Below are 16,172 nucleotides of genomic sequence, written 5' to 3'. Positions count from 1 at the left end.
TAAATTATTATTCTGGGTATTATAGGAAACTAGCAACTTTTTATGATTCTGGGATTTATGCTGTTTTCTTTTTACTTATCTTTTGCATCATTTTTTCCAATTCATAATCTTTTCCTGGAACTTTAGAAAGTCTCTCTGAGGTTAAGAATCCCATACTTTAAAAAAAATTTTAAAAATAATATTTTTCCACGTACATGCAGAGATAGTTTTCAGTATTCACTTTTTCAAAACTTATTCCAAATTTTCCCTCCTGTCTTCCCCCTTTTCCTTCTTCAAGATTGCGAGCAATTTAAAATAGGTTAAACATGTGTGATTTCCTCTAAACATATTTCCATATTCATCATGCTGCTCAAGAAAAATTAGATCAAAAGGGAAAAGAAAATGATGAGAGAAAAAAAATCAAGCAAACAACAACAAAAAGATGAAAATACTATGCTTTGATCCACATTCAATCTACATAGTTTTCTCTCTGGATGTGGTAGTTACATTTTTTTCCTCGCATTTATCTTGAAATTTCAACTATATAATGGAACTGCATTGTATTCTTGCAGTAGGTGTTAGTCTAATACATATTTTAGTAAATGTTCTTTAAGTTAAAATTTATCAGTAATTCCATATTAAGATTATTTATTAGGTATAATTAAAAACAGCTTACATAATTTAAAATAATTACAAATATGTAATTAAAGTAAATAAAAATTTTACATTGCAGTATCTTGAAAAGGGAACATTACTGTATTCAATTTAATTTTTTCTTTGCTATTTATCACAAGGAGAAAGGAGAAAAATTTTTTTAGAATGAATGAAGGAGGATGATTTTTGATGAGATGAAAAGGGTAGAGGGAAAAGGGAGGGGAATTGAAAATATAAGGAGAAGAAAATATCAGTAGAAAAGGAGAGGCAAGATTTGATTTTACTATAGTAAATGACCAGTTCAACAGAGACATTTTAAAAATCATTATAGCCTCTATTTAGGGGACATATTACTATTGGTTGGTTTATGATGAATACATTTTGATATTATCATATTCAAGTACTTTAGCCTTAAGCCTCTTTCCCTTTGTTAATGAATTTGTTGCTTTTGTTGTTTTTATTCTTGCAGAAGAAGTTATTCCAGACCATGATAAAGAATGTATGATTGTCTGGGAAAAGAAACCAACATCTGAAGAAAAAGCAAAAGCAGAAACACTACAACTTCCTCCTACTTTTTTCTGTGGTGTTTGCAGTGATACTGATGAGGATAGTAGCCATCCAGAAGACTTTAACTCAGAGGTTCAAAAAGTCCAGGAAGCAAAGGTAAGGATTTATTTCTTTTCTTATGTAACTGACATCTGGTACATTTAACATTAAAAAATCTAAACATTTAACTAATAGCTCATTTTATACATATAAAACCTGAATTATCTCTTAACATATTTATGCCTTTGTTTTCCTCCTTGACTCTTTCCCTCCCTTTCTGCCACTGCTCCTCCCTCATCCTCCTCGATTTCCTTTCTTTGCCTTGTCCTGAATTTGCCTTAGGAGTGATCAGCAATTCTACATACGTTTTCTTAAACTTACTACTGGGTCCCAAGACTTAATTCTTAAATAAGTTAGCATTTTTATTCCAAAGAAGATAATTAACTGAAACAGAAATAGATTTTTAAGATTTTTTAATCTAGGGTAGAAAAGTTGAAAACAGAAAGAGATGTTACCAGAAATGTTAGTTGCTAAGCTTGCTTTGTTAGTCACACATTTCATAGTTTCATTTGAAGTGAAATATTTTCATTGTTACTTAGTTGTTGTTTTTTTTTTTTTTTTAAAGAAATCGCATGATGAGGAAGAGGTTACAAGTTCAATTGATACAGCATCTACTAGAGGGACTGAACTTCCTACTTCATTCACATGTGAATCTGAAGAACCTGACTCTACTACTGAATCTTCTGATGCTACATCTGGGGCTAATGACAAACCTGTAGATTTATCTAATAAAAAAGAAAATGAGGCAGATTCCACAAGCCAAGGTAAAAATTCTGCTGGCTTTTACTTGTGGATAATAGATTTTTTAGGAAAATGTTTACTGAGTAACTATCCATATTTGTACATTTAAGAAGAGTTATGTATTCTTTCCTAACAATTTACAATTGTTCTAATGTGTAAGTTGTATAAAGGCTTAAAGGAACAGTAACCAGAAATATGATTTACTAAATTCAGTACTGAGCTTACTTTGGTGACTTCATTATGATGTTTACAAAAGAAAAGTTCTAACTGTGGAATCAGATCCCATCTCTAGTGTTTACCATCTCTATGACTGTGGGTAAATCATTTAACTTTGAGCAGTTTGTTCATCTGTAAAATGACTCTTTCAGTTCTAAATCTATGATTCTCTATATATCCTTTGAGATTTGAGTTGCAATGTGACTACAAAGTCCATCTATTCTAACTCCTAACTGAACAAGCATCTCCTTCATACAACATATTTGGCAAGTTTTGTTTGAAGACATTCTCCCCCATGGAAGTCCATATTCTGTTTTGGTTCATTCTACTTAATTTAATTCTGACTCTCCAGAGTTTCTTCCCATTTCCTTTGTTCTGAATTCTGAATATAAATTTAACTTCTGACAGTCCTTCTTCAAATATATAAAGACAGATATAACTGCCCCCACATCTTTTCTTCTATTTCATCTCCTGATATGCCAGTTGCATTTCATTTAAGTTTTTACCATTCCTCAACTTCTTCCAGGCTGGCTATCAATCTCACCACTCAGAATACTTTTTTTAAAGTTTCCAATCATTTATTAATTGCTTAATTCAATGGACTTAATCCTTCTTGACATTTCTATAGCAATCATTATGCCTTCTTAATATGATCTTCTCCTGATTCTCCTCAGTCTGATTATTATTTCTCAGTTTCTTTTTTCTGGATCATTATTCACTTTTCATCTTGTGAATTGATCCCTAAACTCCTTTTCTCTCTTGGTAATTTCATCAACTCTCATGGATCAAAAGATAACTCTACGCAGTTCATTCTAACATACAAATGTCTAGTTATAATCTTTTGTAACTTCCAGTCTTATATTATACATTACATTATCAGATATTTCCAACCAAGTGTTCTATAAGTATTTTAAGCTCAAAGTTTATCAAAAAACAAGACAAAACAAAACAAAACACTTCATGTTTTCTTCAAATTTCTTTTTTTCTGTTGGAGAATATCTTCTTTTCTTAAACTTGAAGTTATCCCTAATCCTTTCCTTTCTCTGTCTCTTTCCAAGGATTCATTCATTTGAAATGTGTTGTCTTTACTTTACATCATCTTTTGAATCCTTTATTTCTCTCCTTTCAGAGAGCTACCACCCTAGTTCAAGTCTTCACCTCTTATCTAGACTATTGCATTAACATTCTAATTGAACTCCTTGCATCCAAGTTTCTCCCCTTTCTAATAATTCCTGCTAAAATAATCTCCCTAAGTTGTTGTGCCACTTCCTCAAGTATTCAAGGCCTTCACATTTGCAACTGGTCTACCTTTCCATGCTTTCTTTACATTAATTTTCTTCATTTATTCTTACTTTCCTTTCAAACCAACCTAATTATTCTTAAAATTGACATTTTATCTACCTTCAAACGAGAGGTTGGGGGAAGAGAGAGAGAAATGAAACCATGTTTTTATTACTTCTGTAGAGTGCTTGGACAAGTGCTATATGCAAGTAGGTATCTAATTATTTTTGATCAATTTTGATTTCCATAAGAAAGCATGATATTATTGTGTAGCTGTATGTATAGCTCTTAGAAGTTGGAAATTATTGTATTCTTCCATTCACTTGTCTAGTATAAAGAAGTTATAAAATGTCATAAATCTTCTATAGAAGATTTTCATTCTTTTTAATTATGTTTTTCATTTAGAAGTAGAAAGCAGAACTCTGTCGTTTGGATTTGGCACTAGTACAGGATTGTCATTTGCGGATTTGGCTTCTGGTAATTCTGGGGATTTTGCTTTTGGTTCAAAAGGTAAGGTAACATTAAATCAAGGCAACTAGTTTGAAAAATTGACGATATTTTCTATTTGCTGTTTAAGAAACTCTGGAATCACAGTTAATAATCATAAAATATTATAATGAACTATATGGCATTTTAACTAGTTATTTTCTTTCCAGTTATACTTTTATTGATCTGGCCTTTTGTCTTTGTTTTGGGAAAAGATAACATGATTGCAGATATATTGCTTCATTGTCTGCATTAATTTTCTAGTAGTAAAGTTGTGTGTTGTAAACCATAAAGCGTTCCATTTCTGATCCAGGAGAAGTAAAGGTTATGGGTTCAACAATGTTCTCTGTAGGCCCTAGCCTCAATTTATAGATCTTTAATTGAGAGTTGTTTTCAATAAGAAGAATTTAAATTTTAAGTGGAAGTAGTCTGGTTAATGTTTATAAGAAATGTCACATATTTGACAAAAGATACCTTATCATAAAAAGTTTAATTTCCATATATTTATCATTTGGCAAAGAATTCAGAATTTATGAATTACAGTAAGTTACTAAATATCTTTTAAAATTTATTTCATAGATAAAAATTTCCAGTGGGCAAATACTGGAGCTACTGTGTTTGGGAAACAAGCAACCAGTAAAGGTGGAGAAGATGAAGAAGGTAGTGATGAAGAAGTTGTACATAATGAAGATATACATTTTGAACCAATTGTATCTTTACCAGAGGTAATTAGAGTCATTGCTTAACAAGATATCAGTAGAATTTAATGACATATATTTTTATAATGCTTCAAATTGTATGAAACTATTTAGATTTTTTTTTTTTATCTCATTTAATCCTCATAACAGGTGGGTACCATAAAAGAATTATTTGACATAACATGAGGTAGTTCATGATTAATGGTATTAAATGGACTCTCTCTCAATCCTTAATTGCTAAATATCAGTCCCATAACAGTCACTTAAGTTTTTAAGAGGCATTTACCTATTGATTTTGAGCTTTCAGAAAAAAATTTTTTATGTTTAAGCTAAAATTTATGCTAAATGTCATTCTGATACTGACATTTTAATATTTTTGAACAAAGACCATATCCCAAGCTTATGCTGATAATATATCATCTATTACTCAGGGAGTTTTTCAAGTTGCTTTGTCAACAAATTGTTTGGCCAACTTCAGCCATTAAGCTGATTTTCCACATCAAGAATAGATAGGTTTTAAAAATGCCTTTATACACAAAGAAGTAGTGCATATAGATTTTTGAAATGGAAAGTATTTAATTCCCAAAAGAAAAAGATAAGCAAAAGGTGGGAAGAGAATCTATACTTCTTGTCAGTGGCCTAGCCAAATGATGTATTCTGCTAACACTAGAAAGTACTACTGAATTACACATATCTTAAAGAATGAGCCATTAAAATTTTTGGTTCTTAACCACTTGGTTTGTAGTATTTGTGGTAATTGAAGCTAAGATCAACAAGTATAGTAGTATATGATAGTCCTAGTTACATGTTATTATCTATGTTCTAGTCATAACCTTCTTTGGGAGATAATGCATGTGACACTGATGAAGAGATTGTGGTTCAGACAGTCTAAAGGACATATCACTAGTAATACTGGATCTGGGACTCGATCCAGCAGGTTATGCTACTTAGTGCAACACTTGTAGAAAAATGTCCTTTCCATTTGTCTATTTTAGGTAGAAGTGAAATCTGGAGAAGAAGATGAAGAAATTTTGTTTAAAGAAAGAGCCAAACTTTACAGGTGGGACAGAGATGTTGTTCAGTGGAAAGAACGGGGAGTTGGAGAGATAAAGATCCTTTTCCATACAATGAAGAACTATTATCGAATCCTTATGAGAAGAGACCAGGTCTTTAAAGTTTGTGCAAATCATGCTATTACCAAAGCAATGGAATTAAAATCCTTAAATGTTTCAAATAATACTTTAGTTTGGACCGCTACAGATTATGCAGGTGTGTTTCAACATTTCTAGTACCCTTTTCAGTTTGACTTATATATAATAGAAACCATACATAAGATTGAGTGTCACTAAATGTCTCTCTTTTCTTTGGGGGGGGTGCTTATAGATGGAGAAGGAAAAATTGAACAGCTTGCAGTAAGATTTAAAACTAAAGAAATGTCTGATACTTTTAAGAAGAGATTTGAAGAATGTCAGGAAAATTTATCAAAACTGCAGAAGAGACAAGTATCACTTATAGCAGAATTGTCGCAGGAAACAAATCCCCTGGTATTTTTTGAAATATTTGCTGGTGATGAACCTCTGGGACGTATTACTATGGAACTATTTGCAAACATTGTGCCTCAAACTGCTGAGAACTTCAGGGCACTATGCACAGGAGAAAAGGGCTTTGGTTATAAGAACTCACTTTTTCACCGTGTAATTCCAGATTTTGTTTGCCATGTAAGTATGAATCAAGACTATTTTAGAGAACAAACTTAGTGAACTAATTAGAAATAAATTGCCCAGAATAACTTATCTTTCTTCCACAAATGAGACTAGTCCAAATTCCTTTTCTACCAAGTTGCCAACTGATTTTCTTAAATTCATATGTAAAATAATGAATTTTTTTCCTAAATTTTTCTTTAATTCACCAAAACTTTGATAGATATTTGGTTAGAAATCTGGTATATCTTAATTCTATTAATTAGATTTATGTGTGGAGGTGCAAGATCATCCTTATCAAACTTTCTATTGGTTCTTTTTTTCTTTTTAACTGTTTTGCCCACATCCTTTTTTCAATATAAAATTTTATTGTTATTTTTGTCTTATTTGTTGTGATTATTTGCCTTAATTTGTCACTATTAAATGTATGTTAATTTGGGGTCTTATCGTTTTTACTCTATGAATCAGAAACATTCATCTCTTTTTTGACTCCTGCTGTTCCAAGCCCTTGTTGTTGGTTGAGTTATTGCAATAACGTTTTAGATGATCTCCTGCTATAGTTTCCTCCTATATACCTGTTTTGTATCTTGTTGCCAGAAAACCTTCCTAAAATATGATTTTCATCATATTATTAGGAAAGGCAGTCAGCAGTAGTGTAAGGAGTTAAATGACAGGAACTCAGTTAAAATTCTGGGTAATCTGGGAAAAGTCACCCCAAATTTCTGGACATCTTTTGATCTATAAAATGAAGAGGATGACATGTAGTTTCACTTTATTTATAAAATCTATGTGTTTTTTTTTTTTTATTATTCTCTCTGTATTTGGCTTTCTCTGTGGCCTCATGGTAGAGTGGAAAGGACACTGACTTTGAAATTACAGTGCTTGAACTCAAATTTTAGCCAGGATTCTGTGACAGTCTAACATCCTTTTCTTATTAGTTTCCTCATACATAAAAATGAAGATTGGATTAAATAGCTTCTTTTGTGAAAAACTTTTTCCTTTGAAGTTTCTTTTCTAGATGAACACTGCCTTTAAAAATTATCAAAAGTTTTAATTTCTATTTATGGTTCAGTGTCATATTATTAATGCTTTGAAGCTTGTGTTTATTCGGAAATAGATTGTCCTTAATTTTCTAATGAAATTAATGTTTTCTGATTGTTTATTATTGAGGAAATTAACTTTAAATTTTAGATTTGGTTGAGATTAACTTGTTCATAATATTTTAATTGTTATCTTTTTAGGGAGGAGATATCACCAAACATGATGGAACTGGAGGACGGTCCATTTATGGGAATGCATTTGAAGATGAAAACTTTACAGTGAGACATACTAGTCCTGGTTTGTTGTCTATGGCTAATCGTGGCCGAGACACCAATAACTCTCAATTTTTTATCCTTCTGAAGAAAGCAGAACATTTGGACTTTAAGCATGTAGTATTTGGATTTGTTAAAGATGGCATGGATACTGTGAAAAAGATTGAATCATTTGGTTCTCCTTCAGGGTTGGTGAGCAAAAGAATTATGATCACAGAGTGTGGACAAATATAAAATCACTGCTTTTTCATAGCAAACTTTTATCTTTGTAAACAATTAAATTGAGGCTTAGCTGTTCTCAACAATATGGTGATTATGTTCAGCTTTTGAAAATGGACATTTCCAATGTATAAATGTAAAATTGCAGCTTATAGCTGTTGTCATTTTTTTTAATGTGTTAAAATTGACATTGCATGGTGTGAAATAAAAGTTTAAACACTGGTCTATTTCAGGTGTACTTGTGTTTATGTACTCCTGACAGAGATTTGTATTAAAAATCAACATGAAATAAGTATTGTTAAAGCAATAGCCCTTTTTAGGTTGTTGAAAGAATGACATAAGCAATTTGATTCTGTTAAATTGATTTTAAAGTATTTTACTTCGTGCATCCATGTACCTGACCTTTTAAATGAAGGGACCACAACTTGGATCTTTTTTAGATTTTAAATATACTTGCTATGATATCTTACCTATTGGTGTGCCTTTTTTTGAGAGGGACACAAAAAGTGCATGGAGACCCATTTATAATTGGGTGGAGCTATGAAGAGAGCCATGGCTTACCCAAAGTGCTCTTCTGAGATCTTCACCTCCATGTGTAGTCTTGAGTCAATTTTTAATTGAATGCCTTCCCTCTTCCAATCATTTGTAGCTTTCTGTGTTACTTATAAAAGGCAGGACTTTATTTTCTTATATTTTAGATAGATCATTTGACTAGTTCCTTAGTGTTTAGAAAATTTTGGGCTTTATTTTCCTGTCGTCAGTCTCTACTACCTCAGAGTTCATAGTCTAGTTCTTTCAACAGAACTTGGATTTTTTTCCCTTGCAATTGAGTATATATTGCACATTTTAAAATAGCTTTGTACCATGTTCATTGCTTCTGGTTACTTAATACTATGTTACTTCACTATCTGTTCTTGATGAATTTTGTAAAATAAAAGAAACATCAACCACAACAATTTTTAGAATTATTGTATAGCTAGATGTTACTTTATCCATTCTAGCACTACATCAAAAGTAGGGAAGGCAGGTAAAGGATGAAAAAACTAGTTGGCCATGAAATTTTAGGATTGTAAACAGTATTTCCCTCCTCAGATGCAAACTGAAAACATTTGGAAATAATAAAGGTGTGGATTGTATCATAAAACAGAAAGTGTGTCCTGAGAGAATGAGGTGATTGTACATTATAAGATTAGGAGAATATCACTCCCCTGCATCCTTATTAAAAATAACGTGACATGTTTATGAGTGATGTAAGATTAGTATATGCCAATATTGAGTATATAACATCTACTTTTCTTCCTTTTTTAATCAATGTAATAGGTTACTTAGCTCAGTTTTAATTGTAAAAAAATGGAAATTTGCCCTACTTAGTTATCTGTTTAAGATTAAATTTCTGGGGAAACGTTTTATGGTAGCAGATTAGGATTTATGTGTCTGTGATTTTGAAGTATCAAAAAGAAAAAGTTTACTTGTCCTAAGAATTTACTAATTCAAAACTAATTTACATTCTCCAAATTGACTAGGAAAATAAAGGGAATGGTGGTTTCACTAATACATGAAATGCTCTCTAACATGGTTTCTTTGTCTTAATTGGTATTTCGTGATATGGTGGTATAGAAAGTGGATTTTAAAAATGATTGATGGCCTTTGTGACAATCCTAGAAATTCTGAAATATCAACTACCACTAATTTTAAAGGCAGTAAAAAAATTTTTTTTGAATTGGCTTCTTTATGAAATTTTAAAACTATACATTATAAAGCTTGAGGGAACTTTAATCTTGACTAATAAATGATGTCATGTTATATTCTGATAGTGATTTTTTTTTTATACTCTGGCAAAGAATGTTTATGGCATTCTGTTCTCCCATTCTAATTCTCCCTATACTTGTTCTAAAGTAAAAATGACTTGAGACATTGTACCAAAGGCTATTTGTCACATTTTTGGAAGGAGTTTTAAGACCCAACTGAAAGAAAAATGAACTGTATAGAAGCACAGCATTTTATTGAATTTCTTTGTATCACTGATCATTTTTATATTGTCTTCATTAAAACCTTTTAAATGGAATAGAAACTCACCATTTTGTACATTTATTTATAAATGAACTTTTAAGCAAATTTTAAAAACTAATATTAGATGAAATTATGGCTTTCATGTAGATCAGTTTAGGTGATTAGTAAAACTCAATTTTCAAAGGAGATAATAACTTAAGATTGCCATTATTTAGGTTTGGCAAAACAAATGTTAAATAGGTCTCATATTTTAGAAAGGACAGGTGTTGAATAATTTTCATTACTTGAGAAATCATGTTACAATCTCATTGAGTGTAGGAAAGTGATTGTTCTTAATCTGTACAATTAGAATTAAGTTCTAAGAGTCCATGGTAAGTAAAAACGGCCTAATAAATTTATAGTATTAGATTGGTTCTTGAGTAGTATTCAGTTTTGTACCGCCTATTTTAGCCATTGTTTTAAAAATTCCTGGAAAAAGGTAAAGGGAAAGTGAACAGTAAATGAAAATTATTTATTATGTTCTATAGTGTGCTAAACACTGGAGATAGACAAAACACAGTCGAAGAGAAGCATGGAAAAAAAGGAAAAGATCTATAAATGAAACTTAACCAAAATTGCATTTCCTTCACATGCCCTTAGACTTATTTGCTGTACTTTTTAAATAACAGAAGTAGTAATAAATAGTTGCGCAATATTTATATGTCACTTAACAATTTAAGAAGTCTGGATTTGGAGTCAGAAAAGCTGAGTTAACCCAGTTCTGCCACTGCATTTTCCTGGACCTCAGTTTTCTTATCAATAAAGTAAGGATATTGGACTAGATATTCTATATTGTGTATCACCTAGCCCTAAATCTTTGACTTTTTAATCCCAAATCCTCGAGCCAACAGAAATGTAGGCTACATGGTCAGTTTTATGCTAGAGATTGAAATAAGAAAAAAAATCAGAACATATCATTTGAATATCTTAGAAACTGAGATGAGAATTAATAACAGTATGGTCAAATAGCATCTTTAGAATGGGACTTGGATTGTTGTCATAAAAAAGTAGTGACCATAGTCCTGATTGAGGTTTTATATTAGAATAGTTTTGTTGTCTCTGTAGACTTCAGGTTAGGCAGAACAGACTTGAGAAGTGGCAGAAAGTTATGATTTCAATATAGTAAGTAGGTTTATGGAGTATGTTTTGTAACAGTCTTGAGTTGTGAGGAGTCAAGAAAGCTAGGTTTTACTCACAGGTAATATAACTGGAGAATTAAAAAGTTTATCAGTAGCTTATTATGTGCAAGGTACTAATATAGGTCTTGGTAATAAAAAAAAGATGAAAAGTTGTAAGGCATTCTTTTGAGGGGACATAACAGGTGTACAAGTATAGTACAAAGTAGGGTGTGATGGGAGTGCAAGTAAAAATTCAAAGTATTGTAAGGAAATTTAGAGTGAAACTTTAACACTACACATTTTATTGCATCACGAAAGCATGAATGAGACCTTGAAGAAAGAGAAAGCTTCAACAGACATTGGGAATGGCCTGTGCAAATAAATGCAGGGAAGTAGGAGAGTTAAAGATAGTATAATATAATTAAGTATAGTTATAGTCATTGACACATTTAATAATTTATAAAATGTGTCACAATATTATGTAATTATTAAAATATAAAAGAGAATAGGTGTTAATCCACTTGGGTTGGAATGATAGAGGCTATACAGGAGAGAGTAGACTGCTTTAAAAAAATGGAAAATTATATTGGTGCCAAAAACTAGAGGGCTAAATAAATTACTGAATTGCCCAACCTAAAGGCAATAAGGAAATCCTAAAGGTAGAAATGACCTAATAAAACCCTTGAGGACAGCTTGGAGAGGGGAAAGACTGGTGACTGCTTAGGAAAAAAAGGAAATTGCAAACTACTCCAGTATCATTGCCAAAAAAATCCCAAATGGGATCAAGAAAAGTAAGATATAACCGAAAAAACGACTGAACTGAGAATATCTTAGATAACGATGATCTGAACTCATAATGACAGTATTGGTGGAAATGTAGGTGGGCACCTAGGTCTTCGGCTTCCATCGCCTTGCTACCCTGGCGAGTTCAGCTAAATTCTTGTTCTATGCTGGGGAGGGCGGAGCGCATCCAAGAGCGCGTGCGATGCACTTCCGGCGTCGCGAGATCCCGCCATCCTCGGCTCTTGGTTTGAACGCGGTTTCCCCGGGAGACAACGGTGGGCGAGACCCAAGAAAAAGACAAGCCATGGAGCCGAAATTAGTTAAGGCTCCGGGTCAGGACGTGGCCTTGGAGCGTCTCAAGAACCGTTACGGAATCTGTAACGCTTTCCAGTCTGAGGTAAACCCCCGACCAGAGGGCAAGGAGAATATTTTTTCTCCCTTTTGTGCCCTAGTCGGTTTCCTGCGTCCCGCTGTGCTCCCGGAGCTGCCTGTTTCTCTTCCCTCTCCTCTGGCATTCCTCGCCAGATACTATCGTCTCGTGGCCCTTCCCGCGCTTCCCTTCGCATCCGTGGACCTATTTGCTGGTTCCCCCGTCTTCTCCCCCCGCCTCCCCAGTGTCCCCCCCAGCTTCCCCCTCCTCTCCTCCTGGCTAATTTTTTAAGTTTGTCGAGATCTCTGCTGGGACGCCTCCTAGGGAGGGGGCGGGGAGCCGGAGGTGGGCGTGAATGGCTGCAGTTTGCTGCGGGTAATGGGTCTTGTTTGTTATCCCAATTCTTGTGGGAATAATAGGAGCTGACATTTCTGTAGCTCTCTAAAGTTTGCAGTGTGCCTTTTACGTTTGTTATCTCTATCTAGTTACCCACACTACACAGAATAGAAGCTACAAGCATTTATTAATGCAAGCATAGTTAAGTTACCGAGCATTAATTAAACTCTTACTGTGGTCCAGGCGGGCGTAAAGCACAGGAGCTAGACAATCAAGTCCCTGAGCTAATATTAATTTCTTATTATGGGCCAGGCATTGTGCCTTCAGCAAGCACTGGAGATACATAAATCAAGTTGCCAAGTATTTATGCTATGAACTAGGCAGTGCTTGGAGATACAAAGAAAGGCAAAAGACAGTTCTTCCCCTTGTAATAATGGAGACAGCTAGGTGCGGATCTAGAAGAAGGTATTAGCATTAATAAAGGGCAGTAGTAGGGTGCGGTTTTATCTGGCACTTGAAGGAAACTCAGAAGTGGAGATTGGGAGGAGGGAGAAAGTGCCAGTCATGGGAGCAGCTAGTGGAAATACCAATTAGAAAATGGAGTATCAGAGAGAGGAACAGCAAGGATGAATTTGGGGAGGAATAAGGTACAAGAAAACTGGAAATAGAAGGAAGAGTCTAGATTAGAAAGAATTTTAAATGCCAAATAGAATTTTATTCTGAATTTGCTTCCAGCGTACTGGAAATGATGAGGAGCTACTGAAGTTGATTTAATTGGGGGAGGGGGGAGCGATGGGGTAAAATTTCAGAATAAAGAAGTTAGGAAAAAGGGAGATTTTGTTGGGAATACTAAATTATGTTTAGATATGTCAGGTTTAAGATGAGGGCACCGAGATAACCCTATAAATAGTGAGTATCTTTGGATAGAATTAGAATATAGATCTTTCTAATTTTTAAGTCCATTGCTTACCTAGCTGTCAATCTTGAGCCCAACTCCCCACCTTATTTTACTTTTTATTTTAAAATTGTATATTTTTTTAATTACCAAAAATTTATTTTCTCATATCTTATTCATTTTTTAAAAATAATTATAACTTTTTATTGACAGAACCCATGCCAGGGTAATTTTTTACAACATTATCCCTTGCACTCACTTCTGTTCGGATTTTTCCCCTCCTTCCCTCCTTCCCCTCCCCAAGATAGCAAGCAATCCTATACATGTTAAATATGTCACAGTATATCCTAGATACAATATATGTGTGTAGAACCCAACAGTTCTCTTGTTGCACAGGCAGAATTGGATTCAGAAAATAAAATAACTTGGGAAGAAAAACAAAAATGCAAACAGTTTACATTCATTTCCCAGTGTTCTTTCTTTGGGTGTAGCTGCTTCTGTCCATCATTGATCAATTGAAACTGAGTTAGATCTTCTCTTTGTCAAAGAAATTCACTTCCATCAGAATACATCCTCATACAGTATCATTGTTGAAGTATATAATGATCTCCTGGTTCTGCTCATTTCACTTAGCATCAGTTCATGTAGGTCTCTCCAAGCCTCTCTGTATTCATCCTGCTGGTCATTTCTTACAGAACAATAATATTCCATAATATTCATATACCACGATTTACCTAACCATTCTCCAATTAATGGGCATCCATTCATTTTCCAGCTTCTAGCCACTACAAACAGGGCTGCCACAAACATTCTTGCACATACAGGTCCCTTTCCTTTCTTTAGTATCTCTTTGGGATATAAGCCCAGTAGTAGCACTGCTGGATCAAAGGGTATGCACAGTTGGATAACTTTTGGGGCATAATTCCAGATTGCTCTCCAGAATGGTTGGATTCATTCACAACTCCACCAACAATGCATCAGTGTCCCAGTTTTCCCGCATCCCCTCCAACATTCATCATTATTTTTTCCTGTCATCTTAGCCAATCTGACAGGTGTGTAGTGGTATCTCAGAGTTGTCTTAATTTGCATTTCTCTGATCAATAGTGATTTGGAACACTCTTTCATATGAGTGGAAATAGTTTCAATTTCATCATCTGAAAATTGTCTGTTCATATTCTTTGACCATTTATCAATTGGAGAATGGCTTCTCATATCTTATTCCAAAAGAAGAAATAGGAGGGGGAGGAAAAGAGGGGGAGGAATCCTTGCAACTTGAATATGTAATAGTCAAACAAAGCAAATTTCTACAGTGGACATGTCCACAAATGTGTATTTCATTTTATATCTACATTCTACCCTTCAAGCTTATGAATTTAGAAAATTTTGGAGGTGTTCCTAAGAAGAGCAGCTTATTGGCAGTTTGTAAATATGGTCATGAGAATTAATATGTAGACTTTTTTTACCCTATGAAGAATACTACTACTCCAAGATAATAATAGTTAAAATGATCCCCTGTATAAATATTTCTGTTAATGATACCTGATATTTACTTAGAGCTTTAAGGTTTAAAGTAAATACTTAAAGTTTTTATAATCTCAGAAAACTCATGATATTTTGAATTTAGAGCTAGAAGGCACCATATAAGTTATTGAGTCCAACTCCTCATATTTTAAAGTTGAGGAAACTGAAGCAAAAAAGAGATAAAATGATAAGAGAGTTAACATTGTAATGCCAGAGAAACTGAAGCAAGATAGAGATTAGAAAGTTTTTAATATTTTATTTGAGTTTTTGAGAGGGGAGAGATTTTCTGAGGAGCAGAACAGAATCCATTTGCCCCTCCAGGGCTGAATTGGACTTTCAGCATGGAATGTAAGATTCCAATTGATTTTTATATGGCTCTAGAGATCAGGGGAGATAAAGGGGTGGCATCTGAACACTGGTGAGCAAGGGAATTTCCAGGAAAGGGATCTTCAATTTGGTTCTGATAGGTTGGGGGTAGGACCATAAATTCTGATAAATTGGGAGTGAAGGAGGTATTGAGCTAGAGGCAGGAAGTCTGGAGAGAGAAGTAGAGGATGCCAATTAGATATCTGGAGTTTTATCTTTTGGAATGCCAGAGTGGCCAGATCTCCACAGCCCTAATTATTTCAGTCCTGATGAACAGGAAAGGGGGGATTGCAACCAGGGGGATTGAGGCAGAACAATTCAAGGAACTGAGGCAGAACAATAAAAGGAAATTGGCACAGCATAGTTGGTGAGAAATGGAAACCTTGGTTTTCTAGACTTTTCAGTCCCCTACCTTATCTGTTATACATAATGCTTCTTCAGCTCCAGAGTTAAGGAACATGCATAGGCACTAAGCTAATGATAATAATAATAAGTATCAGAGCTAGGACTTAAACCCAGAATTTATATATTTAAATACAGTACTGCTTTCACCACACTATTGCTCCTTCCCTAGAAACAATTGGAGGCAGTGATGAGAGTTGAACATAAGGGTAACCTGGACTTGTCCCTGCTTTGCTTTTTAGATGAAAACCTTTTCTAAATCTCTTGATCCCTCTGGACCTCAGTTTTCATATCTGTTAAAAAAAAGTGGAAATGATAAAACACAAGAAATGTTTATCTACTATCTCCTGTGCCCTTAGCACTGTACTATTTAATATGGAAGTTGAAAAAAGTTTAGATAAAACAGGAGCCTACAATCTAATTGAGGAGTGTTTTAAAC

At 33.8% G+C, this 16,172-nt stretch overlaps 2 protein-coding genes across 3 annotated transcripts in view; both read left to right on the top strand.

Annotated features, from left to right (window-relative positions):
* Positions 1 to 9,964, top strand: part of LOC127553514 (E3 SUMO-protein ligase RanBP2-like) — a 75,896-nt gene extending 65,932 nt beyond the window's left edge. For both annotated transcript variants that reach the window (XM_051984276.1, XM_051984277.1), the window contains 7 exons: positions 1,103 to 1,296; positions 1,805 to 2,003; positions 3,883 to 3,987; positions 4,543 to 4,688; positions 5,657 to 5,930; positions 6,045 to 6,379; positions 7,603 to 9,964. In XM_051984276.1, coding sequence (XP_051840236.1) covers positions 1,103 to 1,296; positions 1,805 to 2,003; positions 3,883 to 3,987; positions 4,543 to 4,688; positions 5,657 to 5,930; positions 6,045 to 6,379; positions 7,603 to 7,908 — 1,559 coding nt within the window. In that variant the 3' untranslated portion in view covers positions 7,909 to 9,964. The remainder of the gene's footprint in view (positions 1 to 1,102; positions 1,297 to 1,804; positions 2,004 to 3,882; positions 3,988 to 4,542; positions 4,689 to 5,656; positions 5,931 to 6,044; positions 6,380 to 7,602) is intronic.
* A 2,133-nt stretch (positions 9,965 to 12,097) lies between these two features.
* CCDC138 (coiled-coil domain containing 138) overlaps positions 12,098 to 16,172 on the top strand; it is a 75,091-nt gene continuing 71,016 nt past the window's right edge. Inside the window, exon 1 of the mRNA XM_051984275.1 lies at positions 12,098 to 12,240. Coding sequence (XP_051840235.1) covers positions 12,148 to 12,240 — 93 coding nt within the window. The 5' untranslated portion in view covers positions 12,098 to 12,147. The remainder of the gene's footprint in view (positions 12,241 to 16,172) is intronic.

Source organism: Antechinus flavipes, chromosome 3, assembly GCF_016432865.1.
Source record: "Antechinus flavipes isolate AdamAnt ecotype Samford, QLD, Australia chromosome 3, AdamAnt_v2, whole genome shotgun sequence".
In the NCBI taxonomy this organism is placed as follows: Eukaryota; Metazoa; Chordata; class Mammalia; order Dasyuromorphia; family Dasyuridae; genus Antechinus; species Antechinus flavipes.
Note: the sequence above shows the minus strand (reverse complement) of the source record. Positions and strands in the feature narration are given on the sequence as shown.